This window comes from Melospiza melodia, chromosome 14 (genome assembly GCF_035770615.1).
Source record: "Melospiza melodia melodia isolate bMelMel2 chromosome 14, bMelMel2.pri, whole genome shotgun sequence".
Classification (NCBI taxonomy): domain Eukaryota; kingdom Metazoa; phylum Chordata; class Aves; order Passeriformes; family Passerellidae; genus Melospiza; species Melospiza melodia.
The window spans coordinates 4,592,607-4,617,858 of NC_086207.1; the positions used below are offsets into that span (position 1 = coordinate 4,592,607).

At 55.2% G+C, this 25,252-nt stretch overlaps 4 protein-coding genes across 11 annotated transcripts in view; all 4 read right to left on the reverse strand.

The window, feature by feature from the left end:
* LOC134424614 (protocadherin gamma-A4-like) overlaps positions 1–25,252 on the reverse strand; it is a 261,717-nt gene that overhangs the window by 73,916 nt on the left and 162,549 nt on the right. Inside the window, exon 1 of one of the 8 annotated variants that reach the window (XM_063168489.1) lies at positions 21,928–24,399. The exons of the other annotated variants lie outside the window; for them this stretch is intronic. Coding sequence (XP_063024559.1) covers positions 21,928–24,369 — 2,442 coding nt within the window. The 5' untranslated portion in view covers positions 24,370–24,399. Of the gene's footprint in view, positions 1–21,927; positions 24,400–25,252 lie in introns of those variants that run through there. 8 annotated transcript variants of the gene reach the window in all.
* Positions 667–3,873, reverse strand: LOC134424959 (protocadherin gamma-B5-like). Its single transcript, XM_063169169.1, has 2 exons — positions 3,810–3,873; positions 667–3,554 (listed from the first exon to the last, which is right to left on the reverse strand). The coding sequence occupies exons 1-2, from the start codon at positions 3,871–3,873 to the stop codon at positions 667–669; spliced, it is 2,952 nt and encodes a 983-aa protein (XP_063025239.1).
* LOC134424960 (protocadherin gamma-A10-like) lies at positions 3,925–12,411 on the reverse strand. The gene is made up of 3 exons (XM_063169170.1): positions 9,772–12,411; positions 4,947–5,146; positions 3,925–4,018 (listed from the first exon to the last, which is right to left on the reverse strand). The coding sequence occupies exons 1-3, from the start codon at positions 12,211–12,213 to the stop codon at positions 3,925–3,927; spliced, it is 2,736 nt and encodes a 911-aa protein (XP_063025240.1). The 5' UTR covers positions 12,214–12,411.
* LOC134424961 (protocadherin gamma-B5-like) lies at positions 12,284–16,405 on the reverse strand. The gene is made up of 2 exons (XM_063169171.1): positions 13,753–16,405; positions 12,284–12,649 (listed from the first exon to the last, which is right to left on the reverse strand). Exons 1-2 carry the CDS (start codon positions 16,243–16,245, stop codon positions 12,284–12,286), a joined length of 2,859 nt encoding a protein of 952 aa, XP_063025241.1. The 5' UTR covers positions 16,246–16,405.

Genomic DNA, 25,252 nt, shown 5'->3' on the forward strand with positions numbered 1-25,252 from the left:
TAAAGATCAAGAAGAGGAAAACAGAGCGAAATGCCACCCGCAGGCATGAATGGAGCAATCTAGCAGCACGACTGGATTCTCCCCAAACCGGGCGAAAATCCCTGCTTTCACTCAGAAAAAAAGAGTGAAAGGAACTTTCTCTTTCTTCATTCGATTCCTTTCCAAATCTAACCGGGACAAAACAAATTTTAACGAACGGTTTCGGGTAAAGCTATACACGAGTTCTAACTACACATTCTCGGAAAAAATCTGTCAGGAAAGAAATATTTCAAACACCAGGTGACAGTTCTCTCTCTTTTTTTTTTTTTCCTCGACACCGTCATGCAGAATCAGCCAGTCTCCTTCCAAAGAATACGAGCCTGCTTTCATGTAGCTAACACAATCCACAATCAAATTTATAGAGCTCGAGTTTTGAAGACAAAATATCGCCCCTGAGCCTGAACCTGTGACCAAACGAGAACCAAGGGCTTCCTGCTCTGCAGGAACGGGGGATAGCCCCTTCCTTAATTCAGTCCGTCACGGAGACAGGACTGTGCACGTCATAAAAACACGACTCTGGGAAACAAGGAGAAACACTGAGAAACGCTGCACCTGGCCTAAAGGAGAGCTATCATCAAAGCCGGTCAGCTCAGGCGGTTACAGAGAAAAAAAGAACAAGTTCCGCTGCTACATGGAGATACAGATGGAGAATACCCACTGGCACCGCGTGAACAGGCGGGAAACAATGAAGACAATTCGGGAACTTTTAGAAACAGAAGAACAACAGGCTTTACAGACCTGCGGTGAGTCGGGATTGGCAGACTGCTCTACCACGACGAGGTCACTGTTCTGGCTCGGTTTCTCGCAGGAATCGCCGCCCAGAAGCTCCTCCGCCGACAGGATGGGCACCGGCGGCGGCGGCGGCCAAGCGGCCTCGGGCACGGCGCGGGCGGGCGGCGGCACGCACAGGTTGTAGGAGTAGGGCAAGGTGCCCTCGCAGAAGTCGGCCGGGAAGGCGGCGCCGGCCAGCGAGAAGCGCTGCGCGCCCAGGCAGCGCAGCACGGCGGGCGGCCCGGCCCGGCGCAGCCGCGCCAGCACGGCCAGCGCCACGCTCAGCACCAAGAGCGCCGACAGCAGCGCCAGCGCCAGCACCAGGTAGAACTGCAGCTCGGCCGCCGCCGCCTCGGCGCCCGCCGGCCGCTCGCTCAGCTCCGGCAGCGCCTCCTGCAAGCTCTCGGCCAGCACCACGTGCAGCGTGGCCGTGGCCGACAGCGCCGGCTGCCCGTGGTCCTTCACCACGGCCACCAGCCGCTGCTTGGCCGCGTCCCGCTCGCCCACGGCGCGCGCCGTGCGCACCTCGCCGCTGTGCAGCCCCACGCGGAACAGCGCCGGCTCCGACGCCTGCACCAGCTCGTACGACAGCCACGCGTTGCGCCCCGCGTCCGCGTCCACCGCCACCACCTTGGCCACCAGGTAGCCGGCCTCGGCCGAGCGCGGAACCACCTCGAAAGGCGCCGCCGCCGCCCCTCCCGCAGCCTCTCCCGGCCCGGCAGCCGCCGCCGCGGGCCAGAGCACCCTGGGCGCGTTGTCGTTGCGGTCCAGCACGAAGACGCGCACCGTGGCCGTGGAGCTGCGCGCCGGCGAGCCGCCGTCCTGCGCCCGCACGGCCACCGTGAACTCGCGGCACTGCTCGTAGTCCAAGGAGCGCTGCGCGTACAGCGCGCCGCTCCGCGCCTCCACCGACACCAGCGGCGCCGCGCCCGCCGCGCCCGCGCTGCCGCCCGCCAGCCAGTAGCTCACGCGCCCGTTGGCGCCCGCGTCCGCGTCCCGCGCCTGCACGCGCAGCACCAGCGCGCCCGCCGCGTTGTTCTCCGCCACGTACGCGCTGTACGCCGCCTCCTCGAACACCGGCGCGTTGTCGTTCACGTCCGACACCTCCAGCACCAGCTCCCTGCTGCTCCGCAGCGCCGGCCTGCCCCGGTCCCGGGCCACCACCGTCACGCGATGCTCCGACGCCTGCTCGCGGTCCAGCGCGCCCGATGTCACCACCTTGTACGAGCCGCCCGACGACGCCACGATCGACAGCGGCGCCTCTCCCGATAGTTCGCACGACACCTGACCGTTCTCGCCCGAGTCGGAATCGTCCACATTCAGCACGGCTACAACGGTGCCGGCCGGAGCGTCCTCGGGGACAGGGCTCGAGAGGGACAGAATGGTGATCTCAGGCGCGTTGTCGTTCTCGTCGGTGATGTCTATCTGCACTTCGCAGTGACTGGCGAGACCGCCGCCATCTCTCGCTTCCACCCCAAACACGTATTTATTCTTCTCCTCGAAATCGAGGGGACCCGCTGTCCTCACTTCCCCGCTCTCGCTGTCGATAGTGAACAACGCCCTGACGGAGTCCGGGACGCTGCCCAAGGAGTAGGAGACTCGCCCGTTCGAGCCTGCGTCAGCATCGGTCGCTCGTACCTGCAGCACCACAGACTCTAGTGGAAGATTCTCTGATACCCTCGCCTCGTAGAGGCTTTTGTTGAACACGGGTGGGTTGTCGTTGGCGTCTGTCACGTTGATGCGAACCTGGACAGTCCCGGATCTCGCGGGATCCCCGCCATCTACGGCCATCAGCACCAGCTCAAAGGAACTCTGCTTCTCTCGGTCCAAAACTCTCTCCAGGACTAATTCTGGCAGCTTGCTTCCCCCAGGCTTTTCCTTCATTGACAGTGAAAACGACGGGTTGCTGGTGAGCTGGTAAGTCAGCATTGAGTTGCTTCCTGCGTCCGCATCTCGGGCCATCTCCAGCGGAAAACGAGCACCGGGAACCGTCCATTCACCAATCTCGAGGTACAGAGCAGCCTTGCTGAAGACTGGGGAGTTGTCATTCACGTCCTCAATGGCCACCTCGACGTGGAAAACGTTAAGCGGGTTGTGCACCAGCGCCTCGAAGCTGACAGAGCAGGTCGCCGACTCGCCGCACATCTCCTCCCGGTCCAGCCTCTCGTTCACGTACAGGTTCCCGTTCTCCTCATTCACCGTGAAGTATTTCAGCTGCTTCTTGCCGCCAGACGCCACCTGCAGCTTGCGCGCCGGCAGCTCGTCCGCGCTGAGCCCCAGGTCCCGCGCCAGCGGCCCTACGAGCGAGCCTCTGCCCAGCTCTTCGGCGATGGCGTAGCGGACCCGCTCGGCCGCCGCTCGGCACCACACGCACAGCAGCAGCAGCAGCAGCGCGGCCGGCAGCGCTCGCCCGCCGCCCGGCCCAAGCCTCTGCCGCCGCCTCACCGCCATTCTCTGCCCGCTGCGCTCGCCGCGCTCCTGCCTCCTGCCGCTGCCCTGCCTCCCTTCCAGCCGCTCTCGCCGCCCACAACAGACACCGCTGAAAGCCACCCAGACCGCTCGGGCCGCCCCTCGCCGCCGCCGCTGCTGCTGTCGGTGCCGCTGCCGCTGCGGCCGGCGCCGGGCGAGCGAGCAGCCTGCGGGGGCAGGACGCTGCGGCGGCGGCGGCTCCAGCGGCGCTCGGCGGCGGCCAACAGCGACACCCGGAGGCGCCGCCGCGACACTGCAGCCGCCGCACGGCCGCGCTCAAGGGCGCCCGGCTTTGGGCGGGGCTCAGCGGCTACACCGGCCCCGGGGGCTCTCCCCGACCAAAAACACCGAGAGCGGGAGCTCCGGCTTAATTCCACTCCAAGGCGTTTCTATGAGTTGTGCTGGCGGGCGCTTTTAAGGCATTTTTTCAGTCACATTGAACAGTCACATGCAAAGATCCACGGCGCCCCACTAAGGAATGGAACTAAGCTGTTCTTAAAACCATCACAGCCATTTACATCAGCAATAACCGATAATATAGAGAAGATTTCCAGAGCTTTTTCGAACTCTGTCGCGTTTTGAATTGTTATTCATTACTTGAGAAATATTAAATGTGAGGTATAGAGCAAGCAATGTGAGCATCCCCTATGCCAAGAAGGCAGAATAACGTTTACTCTTTCGTTTCTGACTCATGAAAATTGCTTCATTTGAGCTGTTTCGTTCACCCATATCTGAGCACCTGAATATAGAAAGCGCAAAGGAACACTAAGTCCTTCATAGAGCAAAACAATGTTTCCAATATCAAATTTAAACTTTTCTTTAAAGGTCATTAAATTTACACCAATGCCATGGGCAAGAACATGCTAGACTTGAACATTTCGGGTATATCCAAAACTTTTTTTGGTAATATCTTCTATTTCCAAACAACCCACACTGGAAAGATTTCTCTTAATCAAAACCTCCCTTCTTTCACTTAAAAATATTTGAATGGTGTCCTATGACCACTGGCACTCATAAAAAGAGCTCTGTCCATATTTCTTATAAGCTTAAACAGAAACAACAAAAATACAGTGATAAGTCTACGCACAGGCATAATTTCTCTATGCTGGAAGACCTACACTCCTTCAGCCCTTCATCATAACAGAAATGTTCCAGCCCACAGACCACTTTCATGATCCTTCTGGGAACTCTAGCATGTCCATTGGGATATTGGCCCAAGATCTGCATTCAGTCTGTGCTCTCACAGAAAGAGTTTAGAGGAGGGAAGGAACTCCCTTGACCTGCCAGGCAGAGTGCTTGTCATGCAGTGCAGGGCACAATTCCAGCAGCAGGTGCCCATGGGCAGCTCATGGCCCACCTCATCACACACCAATAACCCAAAGCACTTCTCTGCAAAGCTCTTCCCTGTCCCCCACTCTCTGTTTCAACTGGGGATTGCCCCACCCCAGCTGCAGGACCTTGCACTTTGATCCATTTCATGATGGTTGCACGGGGCCACTTCTCCAGCCCATCCCTGGCTGCCATCTCTGCCCTGCAGTGAATCAGCTCCAATCGGTGTCAGCTGCAAATTGCCTGAAGGTGCCTCAATCCCATTGGCCATGCAGGTGCTGAACAGAACTGGGCCCAGTCTGGGCCCTGCAGGGACAGCACAAGTCACTGCTTTGCACCTGGACATGGAGCCACTGTCTGGAACTCCCTGCAGGTGACTCTCCAGCCTGTTCCTCAGCCATTTGACAGCCTCCAGGTGATTGCCCTGCAGGTTCCTCTGGGTGATGGCCTGGGGGACACTGCACACCTTCTCCCACTGGGCCCTGCTCTGTCCATGGAAACCTTGGCTGGCCTGGGTGGTCACTCTGCACTTGGACAGCTGCAGCAGAGATCACCCTGCATGATTAAACCACAGACAAAATGTTCCTGGCTGAGCACACCAGGAGTGCTTCTGAAACCCTTCCTCTGTGCACCTGGAAACATCCCAGGTGTGTGTGGGAACTGCACCTGCACTCGGGCAGCTGGCACAGAGGAGACCTTCCACATGAGATCAGACACCCTGAGCCTGAGCTCATGACAACAAGCAATGCAAGAGTCAGAAACACATGGAAATGGACAGATGCAATAACATTTTCTAGGTCTGCCTTGCTCTACAGAAGAAACTCAAATCCCACTGGACTCCATCAGGCACAGCCTGGTGCTATCTGTGACATGTGTCAAGCAAGGCAATGACCCAGTTCTTCTCCAGCCTCACACACAGAGCTCCCCTCTCTGCTTTTTCTTCCATGCCAGGCCACTGTGAGGATTTGTTTGTGACCATCTCCTCACTGCTCCAATCCATCATGAGATGATAACGCACTGCAGCCACGCCCAGAAGGGAGGGACAATTGTCTGCTCACCACCATTATGATAAGGAACTGAAGGATTCCAGAGCACACAAATGATAAACAATCATACTGAAACATCAGCAGTCATCCAACGGAGAATGGCTCATCAAACCATTGGCTTAGGGGTAATCTCCCTGTCCTTATCACAAGCTCTGTTCCATAGAGAGGCAAAGTCTACTGTAGTCATATTTATATCTATTTCTCCCAACAGGAACAGGAAGAAAAGTCACTCTCATATCCCCTGCCTTTCTCTCCCACAGCAACAAGAGCAAGGGACATTGGCACAACATATGTTAGAAAAAAAGGAGATTGATTGCTTTAAATTGTAAGCATACCCACATAGTGTATAAATCAACGGAAAACAAAACAAAACAAAAAACCCACAGAAACCCTGAAAACATGAATCAGATAAGGCAAGGAAACACTACAAGAGCACAGGGAATCAGACATGGTCACAATGAAACCTTCTACGCCTTTATTGCAGGCCTTAAAATTCATATCTGAGAGCATGTGGAAGCCACTGAGATTTCAATCTGCAAGTGTGTCGCCCTGAGGACTTTCACAGCACAGTAAGATAGAGGGGTTCATTTGAAGAATGAATTATCTCCTCAGCAACATTTTCTACTGCATGGCTTGCTTCCCTTGCACAGTTATGAAACCATCATTTTTAACAGCTTCTCATTGGCCTCTTTCTCAAGGTAAATCTTCTGACAAATTACAGGAGATTCTCTCCTTCCTTCTGCTACCTAGTACTCCTCTTCCCTTCACACACAGGGTTTTCTCCTAGATGACTGAAGTAAGGATTTGCTGAAAACATCAGTCACTGTTTCATATTTCAAAGTAATGACCAGAATTATGAAAATGAGCTTCAATCTTCCTGGAAACAAAGGCCTGAGTGGAAGTGTAATTACACTTCTGAAAAAACTCTATATTACAATGTGTCATAGACATGCAGATAATGGAGCTTTCACACAGGATTAATTACTGATTCCAGTCAAGAATTATGGATGCACATGAACTGTAGAAAATGTTATTGGTAGAAGACAGTAATTATCTTTCATGACAGAGACACCAGGATCAGAACAGCAATGGCACTGCCTTTGGAATCAAGCATGAAATCAAACCATTTCTCTGCCAAACCCACACTGAGCCCCCCATTTGCCTGGCACAGAACTGAGCTCTCACCCTCCTCACTCTGCATTCACAGCCTTCAGTTTCACCATCAACACCAACCACAGTTTTGGTTCCATGTTGGCCACAGAGAAAACAACACCTTGGGGAAACATCCATTCATGAAGTTGTATTTCTTGAATGAAATATTCAAGGTCAGGCTGGCTGGGGCTCTGAGGCACCTGCTCTGGTGGAAGATGCCCCTGCCCATGGCAGAGGAGGGTGAATGAGGGGATCTTTAACATCCTTTGCAACACAAATAATTCTCTGATGCTGTGCTTCTGGAATTCTATGATTACAAGTACAGCTACAAGAAATGGATAAGAGATATTCTCCCTAGTGGATAATTATATGTTTGGAGGTTGCAGGATTGCCAGACACATTCAGCTTTACTCCTTGACAAAAATACAAGCAAACAAAGAAACAACCCAACACAACTAAACCCAAAGAAATTATCCAAAGGAACTGAAATGAACCCAGCCAAGAATGGGAAAACACCAGAAGAGTATCAATCATGGCCTCACATTGCAGATTGGGTCAATTGCAGCATATACACAACCCTGGAAACTCAGCTGTAACCAATACACAGGAGCCTCACACAGGAGTCACTCCACAGGCCCCAGGCTGTCATTTCCTTGGATAGTAAGACAAAGTTTCGAACCACAGCTTGGGGCCTCATCTGAATACCAGGACAAACAGAACTGGACACAATTCATTCATTCATTTTGAACTGAATCACACTGAACTCCAGCACCAGCCCTGTCTCTGCATACACAGACTGCTTCTCTCTGGCCAAACATAACATGGAAGCAAATTTTGCATACAGACATCATGAGAACAAAACTCGTGTGCAGAGCTTCTCAGAGCCCAAGCATCACAACTAAGGTTATTCTGCTCTTCCATATTACCTAAAAAAGTGGGAAATGTTACAAAGGCCATAAATTATTACCAGCTCCGTCAAAGACCCACACATCCAAGAATCACCTCAAAGGCAACATCACCATTCTTCAGCACATGGACTCCTCAAAGCATGTTGGACTACCACTCTTGATACAAAGGAATATGGAACCCAAACTAGGCCATTTCAGTCCAAACCACACAACTGAAAATCATGAGACTCCTCCTGACTCATTTTAAGAATGCCAGCAATAGCCCAATAGGATCAACAAAACACAAGCCATGTCTCCACCAGGGCCTCCTCACACACCATACAACCAACACTCGCTACTAACCCTTCCCACCTCCCGTGGATAGCACAGAACTTCAGAATTTCGAGAGGCTCCACCAAGAGGAAAGTTGCTTGTATCTCTTTACCATGGATAATATTTGACATCACATCCGAGAAATGGGACAAGAAAAAAGCATTTATTAAAGACATATTTTCGAGAAATATGTATATGAAAGTCTCTCCCTTTTCACTTATAATTATGAAAGAACCATCTTCAGATCATCAGAAGAGTGAAACAGAAATTAACACCTGCACAACTGAAGAGCTCACAACTCTCTTCTGGGTTATGTAACTCAGAATAGATGATGGATGACGTTGTTTATAGGCACTGAATACACAGCTTGCAATTCCCATACCCCATCTGTCATAAGTTAAAATTAAACCTTTACGTGACACAATTATAATGACATGAAAATACTTAGCAAGAACCTGCCAGGGTTCTCCATGCAGCTGGAATATAGATCTTCTAGACAATTACTTGGGGAAGAAGAAACTCACATTGCTTCATCCTAGAGATAGAAACTGGACAAGGAATGGAGGAAAACATTCCCCTGAGTCTTTCAGCAGACATTCACACACAGCTCACAGCACTCACATTTCCAACCCTTCACATCATTCATGCTGTGTTTTCACCCATCTACCTTAAAAGCATGTGACAGTGGGGGCCCCGTTCCCCAGAACATTTCTCTTCCCAGCACCAACTTGACACAGCTGTCTGTACATCTCCGTGCTATGTACATCTCCGTGCTATAGAAGCTACATTTGCTGCTCACTGGAGTTTTGTGAAGAGCCTTCATAGGTCTCAACAAAAAAGCTGAGCAATCTTCAAAGAGACACTGACTCAGTGAATATCTACTCACAGGGAATTATGCCCACCTTGTATCTCCCACTGCACCTTGAATCTCTCCCTTCCCATCCAGGAAATTCTCTTGCCATGCTAAATACTTTCTACCCAAGGCTCATCCAGCTTCATCTGATATAGCTCTACCGTAAAAAAAAGGAAAAAACCAAAGCAGTTCTGCCATTTCCTCCTGCATTTCCTCCTCCACATTCAGCCACACACAGCCTTTTCAAAGAATCACAACTTCGAGAGGATCATTCATCACCACAAAAGACAGACATCATCAAGAAACACTTGTTGCCTCGCCACATACTTTCTTGCAAGAAACACCAAAGCATGGATGACAAAACGCTTCCTGCTGACCTCCACTATGTAGCAGAGACAGAAATAAAGCCTGAGAAAAAGGTACACAGAAGTTCCACACAAAGCCTTCAGCATTTTGTTTAAGACAGATTCTACCTATTCAAGCACATCTGGTCTTGGGGAGACATATGAGCCTAGCAAAATGTTGTATTTCCTAAAACACAATCTATATTTTCTGAGAATTTAATAATAATAGGAACACAGATTCTACACAGCACAGTTAATACCAGGGAACAAAATAAGGAACCTCATAAATACCAAAACATCCGATCTCATCAACAGACTGCTAGCTGCAGCCTTATTCGTTCATCCTTCTAGTATAATTGGAAGCCTGAAGACCCACTCCACGTTCACATAATGACAGCAATGGACTCCAGCCTTCAAAACTTCATTAAAGGATACATTACCACGCTTTTAGATAAAATCTCCTATGCAAGCCAGATAACACGGCGGGGAAAGGGCAGAGCAGCATCACAAGAATACTTCGCGGAGAAAATCTGGACAGAGGAACTCACCGAGGGAGGGGCGGGGTCCGAGAGGAGGGCGCCGGCCGGGTCCTCGTCTCCGAGCAGCGGCGCGGGCTCGTCGGGCGGCGGCCGGGCCGGGAGGGTGTCGCAGCAGCTGGCGGCCGAGAAGCGCAGGTGGCTCTTGCGCGAGTCGGCCGTGAGCGACACGTCGTGCGAGTAGGACTGCAGGAAGGCGCGCACGCCGTCGATGCCCACGAAGTGCGAGACGGGCACGCCGCGCGAGGCGCCGCTGTCCGGCGGCAGCAGCTGCTGGCGGTGGCAGCGGCGCAGGCGCAGCGCCAGCAGCAGCAGCAGGAAGGCCACGAAGAGGCACGAGACGGCGGCCACGGCCAGCACGAGCCAGCGCGTCAGGCTGGCGGCCGGCTCGCCCGGCGCCGCCGCCTCGTGCGCCGCGCTGCCCAGCTCGGCCAGCAGCTCGGCCACGCTCTCGGCCAGCACCACGCTCAGCGTGGCCGTGGCCGACAGCGCCGGCCGCCCGTGGTCCCGCACCAGCACCACCAGGCTGTGGCGCGCCGCGTCGCGGGCCAGCGGCGAGCGCGCCGTGCGCACCTCACCGCTGTGCAGCCCCACGCGGAACAGCCCCGGCTCCGTGGCCTTGGCCAGCTCGTAGGACAGCCACGCGTTCTGCCCCGCGTCCGCGTCCACCGCCACCACCTTGGCCACCAGCGCGCCGGCCTCCGACCGCCGCGGCGCCAGCTCCACGCCCGACCACGCCGCCGCTGCGGCCGCCGCCGGCGGGTACAGCACCTGCGGCGCGTTGTCGTTCTCGTCCACGATCTGCAGCCGCACCGACACGTTGCTGCTCAGCGCCGGCGCGCCGCCGTCCTCCGCCCGCACGCACAGCTGCAGCTCGCGCAGCTGCTCGTAGTCCAAGGAGCGCAGCGCGTACAGCGCGCCCGTCTCCGCCTGCACCGACACGTACGACGACAGCGGCGCGCCCCGCACCCGCCCCTCCGCCAGCCGGTAGCGCACGCGCGCGTTCTGCCCCCAGTCCGCGTCCGTGGCGCGCACCGTCAGCACCAGCGCGCCCGCCGCGTTGTTCTCCGCCAGCCGCGCGCTGTAGCGCTCCTCCGCGAACACCGGCGCGTTGTCGTTCACGTCCAGCACCCGCAGCGCCAGCACCGCGCTGCTCTGCAGCGACGGCGACCCGCCGTCGGCCGCCCGCACCGTCACGTTGTACTCCGACACCTGCTCCCGGTCCAGCTCTCTCGCTGTCACCACGCTGTAGTAGCTGCCGTGAGAGCTCTGCAACCGGAATGGGACATCCCCGCCAAGCGAGCAGCGCACCTCGCCATTGGCCCCCCAGTCGCGATCATGTACGTGCAGCAGGGCGACCGTAGTCCCCGAAGGGGCGTCCTCAGAAATCTCACTTAGTGCTGAGCGTAAAGAAATCACTGGAGTGTTATCATTAATGTCTGTGACGGTGATCGCGACTTTGGCAGTGTCGAAAAGGCCTCCCCCGTCCCGTGCCTGCACCTCCAGTTCGTAATAGTCGCCTTCCTCGAAGTCCAGGCTTTGCAACAGAGTGATCGCTCCACTCTCAGAGTCCAGATGGAATATCTTCAAAGCTCTTTCTGTTATTTTCTTTAACGAGTATTTAACATGGCCATTCAGCCCCTCGTCGCCATCTGTGGCCGTGGCAGTGACGAGGGCTGAGCCCACGGGCGCGTCCTCGGGCACACGCACCGTGTACTCCGCCTGGCTGAACACGGGCGCGTTGTCGTTCGCATCCACCACGGTCACGCGGATCCGAGCCGTGCCCGTCCGTGCCGGATCGCCGCCGTCCATCGCCCTCAGCACCAGCTCGTGAAACGCCGCCTCCTCGCGGTCCAGCGCCTTCGCCAGCACCAGCTCGGGACGCTGATCGCCGCCGGGGCCCGCCTGCACGGCCAGCGAGAAGTGCTCGTCACCGCTCAGCTCGTAGCTCTGCAGCGAATTCCGGCCCGAGTCCGAATCAAGGGCCTCAGGTAAGGGAAATCGCGACCCCAGGGCAGTTGTCTCACTTATTCTCTCTTCCAGCTCAATATCCTTGAAGCTCGGCGCGTTGTCGTTTATGTCCGTGATTTGAACTTCTATTTCATAGAACTTCATTTCCCCTTCTACTATCAGCTCACAGCGCAGCACGCATTGTTGCACTCTCTCGCACAGCTGCTCTCTGTCGATCCTCTCTGCCGTCACCAAATGTCCCGTCTTCCCGTGCAGAGCGAAATACTGCGTCCTACCTTCGGAGACCACTCGGACGCCGCGGTCTCGGATCTCCGGCAGCTGCAGACCCAGGTCCTTGGCCACGTCGCCAACGAACGAGCCCTTGGGCATCTCCTCGGGCACCGAGTAGCGCAGCTGCCCCCGCGCCGCCTCCCACGCCGCCAGCAGCACGGCCCAGAGCAGAGCTCGCTGCCGCCGGCCCCAGCGCCTCCCCGCCGCGCACATCTCCGCCGCGGATCCGCACTGCGGCCAGCTATTCCCCGCCTCCGACTACCTATCCTCCTCCTTGTTCCACTCAGACCCGGCTAAGCGCTCCCGGCTTCTGCCGCCGGCCCTTCCGTCTCGCTGTAGCAGGGTCCGTACCTCGGGGACTCTTGCAGACCGCCCGCCGCCGAGCCCGACAGGGAACAACCGATCGAACCGATCCGCAGCGGGCGGGGCTGCCGGTAGCGCTCCGAGCTTCCTCTCGCTCCTCTCGGTCAACAGCGGCGCCCGCAGCCTCCTCCCGGCACTGCAGGCACCGAGCGCTGCCCAGCGCTGCCCGCCCTGCCTCGCACACGGGCAGCTCGCGGGGAGGGGACAGTCGCCACCGAAAAGTTCTGCCAGTATCAGCGGGACTAAAGCTGTCCTTTGGGCAGCCGCCTTCCGGGAAAGCTCGGGACTGACAATGGCTTAACGTCCTTTAGAGAGACAGACTTATGCTCGCTTTGGAGTACACAAGACAAAACCCATTACCAACGGGATATTACCCAACAGCAAAGTCTCAGTATTTTGCTTCGGGAAATAAAGATTACAAAGGAGGAATTATCCACTCCGTTTTCCTAAACCCATCATATAAAATTAACAGATCTTATTGTATGGTGTAAGTTCCCCCTGGAGCTTTCGTAACTTTTAACATATCAGACAAACCAAGCTTTTTAGACAAAACTTTCCAAGTGAACCTAAACGGATGATAAATCGCAAGAAAAGCTACGGTGAACCCAAAACGTTTTGGAAAACACAAGTTGAACGGCGAAACCCTGCCCTACGTTTGAACACTGATAAGGCAGGAATTGACACGGAACATGCTCATGTCATTTGTTCATTAAAACCCGGTGTTTTGCAGCTGCCTTCCCTCAAAAGATGTAAGAGTGAGGGGGAAGGAAAAGGGGAGGAGCGCTCTTTATACTCTTTAAAAAGAAATGACTTGTCACGATCACATTCAGTGAGGCTTATGCACATTCCACTTAAAAGCCAAACACAAAAACAGCAGCAAATAGTGTTTTTTCTACAGTTGTTACTCGGGAGCAGACGGAAAATACACCTCAGAAAATAAAATCTCAAATATCGGGCGTCAATAACGAATCTCGTTCTAGACCCTTAAAATTTGCCTTCATCATTAGTAACTTCCAGCGTTTCAAACAACACGTTTTGCTCACCAACAGTCCGCAATGGCATCAAAGAAAAGCTGCCGTTAATGCCTGCCTGTTCTAAGTAGCAAATGAAGGAAAGGAAAAGGTGAATAAGAGCATCACCAGTCCTGAAAGATTTTACTCGATATGGCTGAAAGTTAGGAGCCGATACATTGAGCCTACGTCTCATCATCAGCTGATGAGATAAAAAGAACCCGTTCGTAAAGCTGTCTGCTGAGAAATACGGGATGGGATACGCAAAGGAATTAACTGAAACACAGTCCAGTATGAACAATCCCAAAAGAGAAACGAAGACCAAGACCAGACTGCCTCACGCTCTTAGGAGGTAAAGGTTAGGAGAGAATAGGCATACGTGATTACACACCTCTGGTATGGTGGATTCGGCCGGCGGCTCCCCCGTCACGGCGGTACTGTCCGGGCTCGGCTTCCCGACAGAATCACCGCCCAGAAGCTCCTCTGCCGACAGGATGGGCACCACCGGCGGCGGCGGCGGCCAAGCGGCCTCGGGCACGGCGCGGGCGGGCGGCGGCACGCACAGGTTGTAGGAGTAGGGCAAGGTGCCCTCGCAGAAGTCGGCCGGGAAGGCGGCGCCGGCCAGCGAGAAGCGCTGCGCGCCCAGGCAGCGCAGCACGGCGGGCGGCCCGGCCCGGCGCAGCCGCGCCAGCACGGCCAGCGCCACGCTCAGCACCAAGAGCGCCGACAGCAGGGCCAGCGCCAGCACCAGGTAGAACTGCAGCTCGGCCGCCGCCGCCGCCGCCTCGGCGCCCGCCGGCCGCTCGCTCAGCTCCGGCAGCGCCTCCTGCAAGCTCTCGGCCAGCACCACGTGCAGCGTGGCCGTGGCCGACAGCGCCGGCTGCCCGTGGTCCTTCACCACGGCCACCAGCCGCTGCTTGGCCGCGTCCCGCTCGCCCACGGCGCGCGCCGTGCGCACCTCGCCGCTGTGCAGCCCCACGCGGAACAGCGCCGGCTCCGACGCCTGCACCAGCTCGTACGACAGCCACGCGTTGCGCCCCGCGTCCGCGTCCACCGCCACCACCTTGGCCACCAGGTAGCCGGCCTCGGCCGAGCGCGGAACCACCTCGAAAGGCGCCGCCGCCGCCCCTCCCGCAGCCTCTCCCGGCCCGGCCGCCGCCGGCGCGGGCCAGAGCACCCTGGGCGCGTTGTCGTTGCGGTCCAGCACGAAGACGCGCACCGTGGCCGTGGAGCTGCGCGCCGGCGAGCCGCCGTCCTGCGCCCGCACGGCCACCGTGAACTCGCGGCACTGCTCGTAGTCCAAGGAGCGCTGCGCGTACAGCGCGCCGCTCCGCGCCTCCACCGACACCAGCGGCGCCGCGCCCGCCGCGCCCGCGCTGCCGCCCGCCAGCCAGTAGCTCACGCGCCCGTTGGCGCCCGCGTCCGCGTCCCGCGCCTGCACGCGCAGCACCAGCGCGCCCGCCGCGTTGTTCTCCGCCACGTACGCGCTGTACGCCGCCTCCTCGAACACCGGCGCGTTGTCGTTCTCGTCCGACACCTCCAGCACCAGCTCCCTGCTGCTCCGCAGCGCCGGCCTGCCCCGGTCCCGGGCCACAACCGTCACGCGATGCTCCGACACCTGCTCGCGGTCCAGCGCGCCCGATGTCACCACCTTGTACGAGCCGCCCGACGACGCCACGATCGACAGCGGCGCCTCTCCCGACAGCTCGCACGACACCTGACCGTTCTCACCGGAGTCTCTGTCCCGCACTTTCAGCACGGCCACCACGGTGCCGGTCGGGGCATCCTCGGGCACGGGACTCGAGAGCGACAGAATGGTGATTTCTGGGGCGTTGTCGTTCTCGTCCGTGATATCTATTTGAGCCTTGCAGTGACCTGTTAAGCCGCCTCCGTCCGTCGCCTCCAGGCCGAAGATGTATTTATTCTTCTCCTCGAAATCTAAGGGACCCACCGTCCTCACCTCGCCGCTGTTGCTGTCGACAGTGAACAGAGCACGGATGGTGTCTGGGACGTTGCTGAATGAATAGGAGACGCGCCCATTGGAGCCCGCGTCAGCATCTGTCGCCTGTACCCGCAGCACCAGAGACCCCACTGGCAGATTCTCCGCTACTCTCTCCTCGTAGAGGCTTTTGCTGAACACGGGCGGGTTATCGTTGGCGTCAGTAACGTTTATGCGTACCTGAACAGTCCCGGATCTTGCGGGATCCCCGCCATCCACTGCCATCAGCACCAGCTCAAAGGTGCTCTGCTTCTCGCGGTCCAAGGCTCTGTCCAAAACTATTTCTGGCTGCTTGGTTCCGTCAGGGCTCTCTGTCACGGTCAAACTGAAGGAAGGGTGGCTGCTGAGCTGGTAAGTCAGCAGCGAGTTACTTCCTGCGTCTGAATCTCGGGCCATCTCCAGCGGAAAACGAGCACCGGGAGGGATTAATTCACCGATCTCGAGATCCAGAATAGCTTTGCTGAAGACTGGGGAGTTGTCATTCACGTCCTCAATGGACACCTCGACTTGGAAAATGTTCAGCGGGTTCTGCACCAGCGCCTCGAAGCTGACAGAGCAGGTCGCCGACTCGCCGCACATCTCCTCCCGGTCCAGCCTCTCGTTCACGTACAGGTTCCCGTTCTCCTCATTCACCGTGAAGTATTGCTTCTCCTCGCTCAGCCGCAGCTTGCGCGCCGGCAGCTCGTCCGCGCTGAGCCCCAGGTCCCGCGCCAGCGGCCCCACGAGCGAGCCTCTGCCCAGCTCCTCGGCGATGGCGTAGCGGACCCGCTCGGCCGCCGCCCGGCACCACACGCACAGCAGCAGCAGCAGCAGCGCGGCCAGCAGCGCTCGCCCGCCGCCCGGCCCAAGCCTCTGCCGCCGCCTCACCGCCATTCTCTGCCCGCTGCGCTCGCCGCGCTCCTGCCTCCTGCCGCTGCCCTGCCTCCCTTCCAGCCGCTCTCGCCGCCCACAACAGACACCGCTGAAAGCCACCCAGACCGCTCGGGCCGCCTCTCGCCGCCGCCGCTGCTGCTGTCGGTGCCGCTGCCGCTGCGGCCGGCGCCGGGCGAGCGAGCAGCCTGCGGGGGCAGGACGCTGCGGCGGCGGCGGCTCCAGCGGCGCTCGGCGGCGGCCAACAGCGACACCCGGAGGCGCCGCCGCGACACTGCAGCCGCCGCACGGCCACGCTCAAGGGCGCCCGGCTTTGGGCGGGGCTCAGCGGCTGCCCCGGCCCCGGGGGCTCTCCCCGACCGCAAACAGCGACAGCAGGAGCTCTGGCTTAATTCAACTGCAAGGCGTTTCCATGTGAGCTATGTTGGCCGGTGCTTTTAGGACATTCTTTTAGGTCACATTCCACAGTCACAAGGAAATAGTCATTGCAGGGCAGTATGGAATGGAATTCAGACGCCCTTAATAAAATAATGGGCCATTAACACCAATAATAACCGATAATATAGAGAAGATTTCAACAGCTTCTCCACATTTTTCTCAATTGTTCTCTCATTATCTGGGAAATATTAGTTGGAGATACAGATCCGCCTAACGCAATATAAGCATCCCCTATGCCAAGATAGCAGAATAACATTTACTCTTTTCTTTCTGACAAGGCAATGACCCAAAGTTCTTCTCCAGCCTCACACACAGAGCTCCCCTCTCTGCTTTTTCTTCCATGCCAGCCACTGTGAGGTTTTGTTCGTGGCCATCCCCTCACTGCTCAAATCCATCATGAGATGATAATGCACTGCAACCACACCCAGAAGGGAAATGCAATTGTCTGCTCACCTCCATTATGATAAGGAACTGAAGGATTCTAGAGCACAGAAATGACAAACAATCTTACTAAAAGACCAGCAGTCAGCCAACTGAGAATGGCTCATGAAACCATTGGCTTAGGGGGAATCTTCTCCCCATCTTTATCACATGCTCTGTTTCATAGAGAAGAAACCTCTACTGAAGTCATATTTTCATCTACTTCTCCAGATGGGAACAGAAAACAAAGTCACTCTCATATCTCCTGCCTTCCACTCCCACTGCAACAAGAGCAAGGGACATTAGCACATCATATGTTACTAAACAAAGATGGATTGTTGTTAATTGTAAGTATACCCAAATACTGAGTAAATCAAGGAAAAAGAAAACAAGACAAAAAGTCCACACAAAACAGAAAACCACGAATCAGATAAAGCAAGGAAGCATTATAAGAAAACACGGAGTCAGACATGCCCAGTGTGAAGTCTTCCAGACCTTTACTCCAGGCCTTAATACTCATACCTGAGAGCACGTAGGAGTCACTGAGAAGTTGCAGGTGTATGGCCCTGAGGACTTAGATGGGACAATAATACAACGGGTTCATTTGAAGAGAGACTCCTCTCCTCAGCAACTCTTTCTACTGCATGGCCTGCTCACCTTGCACAGTTATGAAACCATCATTTTAAACAGCTTCTAATCAGCCTCTTTCTCAAGGTAAATCTGACATATTACAACAGATTCCCTTACCTCTTCTGCCTCATAGTCCCCACACCATTCAGTCTTAAGTGACTGAAGTAAGGAGGCAATGAAAAACATCACTCACTGTTTCATATTTAAAAGTACTAATCAGAAACGTGAAAATGAGCTGCAACCTTCCTGGAAACAAAGACCTGAATGAAAGTGTAATTACAATTGTGAAGAAACTCTATAAACCCGTATTGAACAGAGATACAGATGGATAATGGAGGTTTCACACAGGATTAATTACTGCTTCCAGCCAAGAATTATGGTTGACCATGAACAGTTACTGTGCAAAATGTTACTGTTGGGGGACTTTCATTGTCTGATTCAGACACCAGGATCAGAGCAGCAATGGCACTGACTTTGCAATCAAGTATGAAATCAAACCATTTCTCTGCCAAACCCACACTGAGTCCCCAAATTGCCTGGCACAGAACTGAGTTCTCACCCTCCTCACTCTGCATTCACAGCCTTTACTTTCACCATCAACACAAACCACAATTTGGGTTCCCTGTTGGCCACAGAGAAAGCAACCCCTTGGGGAGACATCCATTCATGAAGTTGTATTTGTTGAATGAAAATATTCAAGGTCAGGCTGGCTGGGGCTCCGAGCCACCTGCTCTGGTGGAAGATGCCCCTGCCCATGGCAGAGCAGCTGGAAAAAGAGGATCTTCAAGGTCCTTTGCAACACAAACCATTCTCTGATTCTGTGTTTCTGGGATTCTATGACTACAAGTATAGCTACAAGGGATGGATGAGAGGTACTCTCCCTACTGGATAATTACGTATTTTGGAGTTTGAAAGATTTCCAGACACATTCAGCTTTACTTTTGGCCAAAAAGCCAAGGAAACAAACAAACAAACCTAACCCTACCTAACCCAACCCAAACCTACCCAACCTAACTCAACCCAACGCTAATAAATTATACAAAGGAACTGAAATGAACTCAGCCAAGAATGGGAAAACACCAGAAGAGTATCAGTCGTGGCCTGACATTGCAGATTGGGTAAACTGCAGTATATACACAACTCAGGAAACTGGACTGGAACCAATACACAGGGGCCTCACACAGGAGTCACTCCACAGGCCCCAGGCTGTCATTTCCTTGGATGGGAAGAGAAAGAAAAAGCTTGGAGCCACAGCTGGGGGCATTATCCAAATACCAAGACAAACAGAACTGAAAATAATTCATTCATTCATTTTGAACAGTATCACAGTGAACTCCAGCACCAGCCCTGTCTCTGCATACACAGACTTCTTCTCCCTGGCGAAACATAACATTACAGCAAATTTTGTGTACAAACATGATTAGAAGAAACTCCTGTGCACAGTTTCTCAGAGCCCAACCATCACAACTAAGGTTATTCTGCTCCTCCATATTACCTAAAAAAGTGGGAAATGTTATATATGCCATAAATTTTTAACAGCTCTGTCAAAGACCAATACATCCAAGACTCACCTCAAAGGCAACATCACCATTCTTCAGCACATGGACTCCTCAAAGCATGTGGGACTACCACTCTTGATGCAATGGAATATGGAACACAAACTAGGCCATTGCAGTCCAAACCACACAATTGAAAATCATAAGACTCCTCCTGACTCATTTTCAGAAGGCCAGCAATAGCGCTGGGGATCAACAAAACACATGCCATGTCTCCACCAGGGCCTGTTCACAAACCACACAACCAACACTCCCTCCTAATCCTTCACAGCTCCCATGGTTTGCACAGATCTTCAGAATGTAAAGAGACTCCAGCAAGAGGAAAGTTGCTCAGACAGTATCTCCTGACTCCTGGTAATATTTCACATCTCAGCCTAACCATGCAACAAGAAGAAGCATTCATTACTGAGACATTTTCAAGAAAGATATCTATGGAACTCTCTCTTTTCACCAATAACATGAAAGAATCATCTTCAGATGATCAAAAGAATGAGACAGAAAGTTAACACCTGAAGAACTGAAGAGCTCACAACTCTCTTCTGGGTTATATAACTCACAGTAGATGATTGATGATGCTGTTTATAGGCAGTGAATGCACAGCTTGTAATTCCCATACCCCATAAGCACAAAATTAGGCTTTGCAGTGACACCATTATCATGACCACCAAATACTTATTAAGAACCTGCCAGGGTTCTCCATGCAGCTGGAATACAGACCTTCTAAACAATTACTTGGGAAAGAAGGACCTCACACTGCTTCATCCTATACACGGGAAGAGGACAGGGAATGGAGGAAAACATTCCCCTGAGTCTTTCAGCAGACAGTCACACACAGCTCACAGCACTCAGATTTCCAGCCCTTCACACCATCCATGCTGTCCTTTCACCCAGATCGTTTAAAAACATGTGACAGTGGAGGCCCAGTTCCCCAGTGTTGGGGAGGTTGAAACAAGAAAGCTTTTTAAATATGAATGCTTGACAAAATATTTTGAGAATATAGAAACTATAAGCGAGATTGAAATGAAAGCAACTTTTGAGATACTTTAGTTGTGACTAGTTGAATGTAATCACTTGGAGGAAACAATTCCCTCCGCAAGCAGGCCTTGCAGCTTGGCAGATTGGGCCTAAAGAATAAGATTTAAGGTTTAACACGTAAACGTAGTATGGTAATGTAGTGACTCTTATAAGTTGTGTAGAAATGTTATAAGATATGTATGTTGTAGTAGATTGGTTAATGAGAATTTGCATATTCACCACTGAGGATGATTTATTGTATTGTAACGAGAACTTCACTTTTTTTGCGCTTTCTTATCTTTCTTCTCTCTTATCTCTTTGCTCACTCTCGCGCTCTTCTTTGCCTCTTTGTCTTCTCTCTGCACTTCTTCACCCCTTCTTTTCTACATGATCTCCGCTCTTAAACTTTTGTCGTTGATTCTCTTACACTTTAAGCTTCTCTTCTCTCGGCCTTGCTCCGAGCTGCAGCTAGCAGCTCACAACAAGGCCCTTCACCCACGCCCTTTGTAAAAAACTACAAGTTATACAACTTGGCTTCAAAGAGATCTCGTCTCCGTCCGTCCCTACCGTGTGACCCCCGTAACTCCTACACCCCAGACCATTTCTCTTCCCAGCACCAATTGCACACAGCCATCAGTTCATCTCTGTGCTATGGAAGCTACATTTGCTGCTCACTGGAGCTCTGTGGACAGACTTCAGAGGTCTCAACGGAAAAGCTGAGCAGTCTTCCAAGACATGCCGACTCAGCGAATATCTGCTCACAGGAAATTATGCCCACCTTCTATCTCTCACTGCACCTTCATTCTCTCCCTTCCCATCCAGGCAATTCTCTTGCCATGTTAAATATTTTCTAACCAAGGCTCATCCAGCTCCATCTGACATAGCTCTACTTTACAAAAAAAGACAAAACCAAACCAGTTCTGCGATTTCCTCCTCCACATGATGCCACACACAGCCTTTTCAAAGAATCACAACTTCAAGATAATTCTTCATCCCTCCAACAGACAGACAGACAGACATAATCAAGGACCACTTGTTGCCTGGTCCAATCCTCTCTTGGCGACAAAAACTAAAGCACCGATGACACAAACACTTTTCCTGCTACCTCCACTATGTATCATAGCGATAAAGGAGAGCAAGAAAGGCTGAGAACAACGTGCAGAGAGGTTCCACACAAACCCATCGGCATTTTGTGCAAGACACGTTCTACCTCTTAAAGCACACTTGCTGTTGGGAAGACATATAAATCATCTAAAAAGTGTAACATCGTAATACCATGATCCATCCCTTCAGAATATCTAATACTACCAGGAACGCAGATTCTACACAGCAATGCTGATACAGTGGAAACAGTGCCTGGAACAGGACCAAATGCCCAAATTCCGACCTCACCAACAACGTGTCAGCAGCAGCCGTCTCCCTCCTTCCTTCGTCATATACTGGAAGGCTGAGGACACACTCCATGCTCATATCACGACAGCAATGGTCAACAAAACCACAGAATTACACCAATGGAAACCATGCTTTTAGTCAAAGTCCCCTGTGAAACACAGAGAACACGGCGAGGAAGGGGCAGGGCACAACCAGGAGAAAGCCTTGCGGAAAAAATTTGGACAGGGGAACTCACCGAGGGCGGGGCGAGATCCGAGGGGAGGGCGCCGGCCGGGTCCTCGTCTCCGAGCAGCGGCGCGGGCTCGTCGGGCGGCGGCCGGGCCGGGAGGGTGTCGCAGCAGCTGGCGGCCGAGAAGCGCAGGTGGCTCTTGCGCGAGTCGGCCGTGAGCGACACGTCGTGCGAGTAGGACTGCAGGAAGGCGCGCACGCCGTCGATGCCCACGAAGTGCGAGACGGGCACGCCGCGCGAGGCGCCGCTGTCCGGCGGCAGCAGCTGCTGGCGGTGGCAGCGGCGCAGGCGCAGCGCCAGCAGCAGCAGCAGGAAGGCCACGAAGAGGCACGAGACGGCGGCCACGGCCAGCACGAGCCAGCGCGTCAGGCTGGCGGCCGGCTCGCCCGGCGCCGCCGCCTCGTGCGCCGCGCTGCCCAGCTCGGCCAGCAGCTCGGCCACGCTCTCGGCCAGCACCACGCTCAGCGTGGCCGTGGCCGACAGCGCCGGCCGCCCGTGGTCCCGCACCAGCACCACCAGGCTGTGGCGCGCCGCGTCGCGGGCCAGCGGCGAGCGCGCCGTGCGCACCTCGCCGCTGTGCAGCCCCACGCGGAACAGCCCCGGCTCCGTGGCCTTGGCCAGCTCGTAGGACAGCCACGCGTTCTGCCCCGCGTCCGCGTCCACCGCCACCACCTTGGCCACCAGCGCGCCGGCCTCCGACCGCCGCGGCGCCAGCTCCACGCCCGACCACGCCGCCGCTGCGGCCGCCGCCGGCGGGTACAGCACCTGCGGCGCGTTGTCGTTCTCGTCCACGATCTGCAGCCGCACCGACACGTTGCTGCTCAGCGCCGGCGCGCCGCCGTCCTCCGCCCGCACGCACAGCTGCAGCTCGCGCAGCTGCTCGTAGTCCAAGGAGCGCAGCGCGTACAGCGCGCCCGTCTCCGCCTGCACCGACACGTACGACGACAGCGGCGCGCCCCGCACCCGCCCCTCCGCCAGCCGGTAGCGCACGCGCGCGTTCTGCCCCCAGTCCGCGTCCGTGGCGCGCACCGTCAGCACCAGCGCGCCCGCCGCGTTGTTCTCCGCCAGCCGCGCACTGTAGCGCTCCTCCGCGAACACCGGCGCGTTGTCGTTCACGTCCAGCACCCGCAGCGCCAGCACCGCGCTGCTCTGCAGCGATGGCGACCCGCCGTCGGCCGCCCGCACCGTCACGTTGTACTCCGACACCTGCTCCCGGTCCAGCTCTCTCGCTGTCACCACGCTGTAGTAGCTGCCGTGAGAACTCTGCAGCAGGAACGGAATGTCTTTGTCGATAGAGCAGCGGACCTCGCCATTCTTCCCGGAATCCTTATCATATACGTGTAACAGGGCGACCACTGTCCCCGAAGGGGCGTCCTCGGAAATCTCACTTAGCGCTGACCGCACGGAAATAACCGGCATATTGTCGTTTATGTCTGTGACGGCTATTGCGACTTCAGCAGTGTCAGAAAGGCCGCCGTCATCCTGAGCCTGCACCTCCAGCTTATATGAGTCACCTTCCTCGAAGTCCAGGCTGCGCGATAACGTGATATCTCCGGTCTCAGAGTCGAGATAGAACATCTTCGATGCTTTCTTTGTTGCTTTCTTAAACGAGTATTTCACGTTACCGAAAATCCCCTCGTCGGAGTCAGTGGCCATGACGGTGATGAGGGTGGAGCCCACGGGCGCGTCCTCGGGCACACGGACCGTGTACTCCGCCTGGCTGAACACGGGCGCGTTGTCGTTCGCGTCCAGCACCGTCACGCGGATCCGAGCCGTGCCCGTCCGTGCCGGATCGCCGCCGTCCATCGCCCTCAGCACCAGCTCGTGAAACGCCGCCTCCTCCCGGTCCAGCGCCCTCGCCAGCACCAGCTCGGGACGCTGATCGCCGCCGGGGCCCGCCTGCACGGCCAGCGAGAAGTGCTCGTCACCGCTCAGCTCGTAGCTCTGAAGCGAATTTCGGCCCGAGTCCGTATCATGAGCCTCGGGTAACGGAAACCGCGACCCCACTGGCGATGTCTCACTCATTCTCTGTTCCAGCTCTGTTTCCTTGAAGCTGGGCGCATTGTCGTTAATGTCCGTGATTTCCACTTCTATTTCATAAAATTTCATTTCCCCCTCCACTATCAGCTCACAGCGCAGCACGCATTGCTGCACACTCTCGCACAGCTGCTCTCTGTCGATCCTCTCCGCCGTCACTAAATGTCCCGTCTTCCCGTGAACAGCGAAATACTGGGTACTACCTTCGGAGATAATGCGGACGCCGCGATCTCGGATCTCCGGCAGCTGCAGACCCAGGTCCTTGGCCACGTCGCCCACGAACGAGCCCTTGGGCATCTCCTCGGGCACCGAGTAGCGCAGCTGCCCCCACGCCGCCTCCCACGCCGCCAGCAGCACGGCCCAGAGCAGCGCTCGCTGCCGCCGGCCCCAGCGCCTCCCCGCCGCCCACATCTCGGCCGCGGCTCCCCCGGCACCGCAGCACCGCCGATCCAATCCCGCTCCCACTCAATGCTCTCAGCTCCTGCACCGAGCGCAGCTGCCGGTGCCTCCGCCTGGCTCCAGAATGGACCAGCACGGCGGGGACGATCGGGGACCGCAGGTTCAGACAGGGAGAGAGCAACCGAGTGAGCCGATCCGCAGCGGGCGGGGCTGCCGGTAGCGCTCCGAGCTTCCTCTCGCTCCTCTCGGTCAACAGCGGCGCCCGCAGCCTCCTCCCGGCACTGCAGGCACCGAGCGCTGCCCAGCGCTGCCCGCCCTGCATCGCTCCATACAGGGCACGGTCGCCACCGAGATGTCGCTTTTCGTCCAGCGCCGATCTCCTGCCTCCGCATTTCTCCAGCCCATCTCTGCTTTCATCCTCCAGCGTATCACCATCGGGAGGAAGGCAGAGGCAGTCTGTGGGCGGGGTTCTTTAATCGCACTGGAAATTCATTACTTTCTATATGTCATTATACGTAAGCTAAAATATATATTTTAGCCTGTAGCTAACTATTATTTTATCCTTTTTGTTTAAAAGCACCTTCAAGAAGAGGCTCCCATAGAGAAAAAGGGAAAATAGCATATCCCGGAGAAACAGAGCTCTCAGGTTTATTAACACAAGCCGGACGAGAGCAATTGTATGCTTCTTGATGTCAGGGAGCCAATGGTTACAGGATTCAATGACGGGTACAAATAAAGATGCAGCTGAAACTCTCAAAGTAAAGTTTCAGGACTTGAAATATTTGACATCCCTTCCTACTGTATGCGCCTAGTATTTCCATAGTTTCTACAGATTTACATTTTAGCAACACACTGTAGTTTCCCTTTTCTCCGAAATCAATGTCTGAAGCACTAA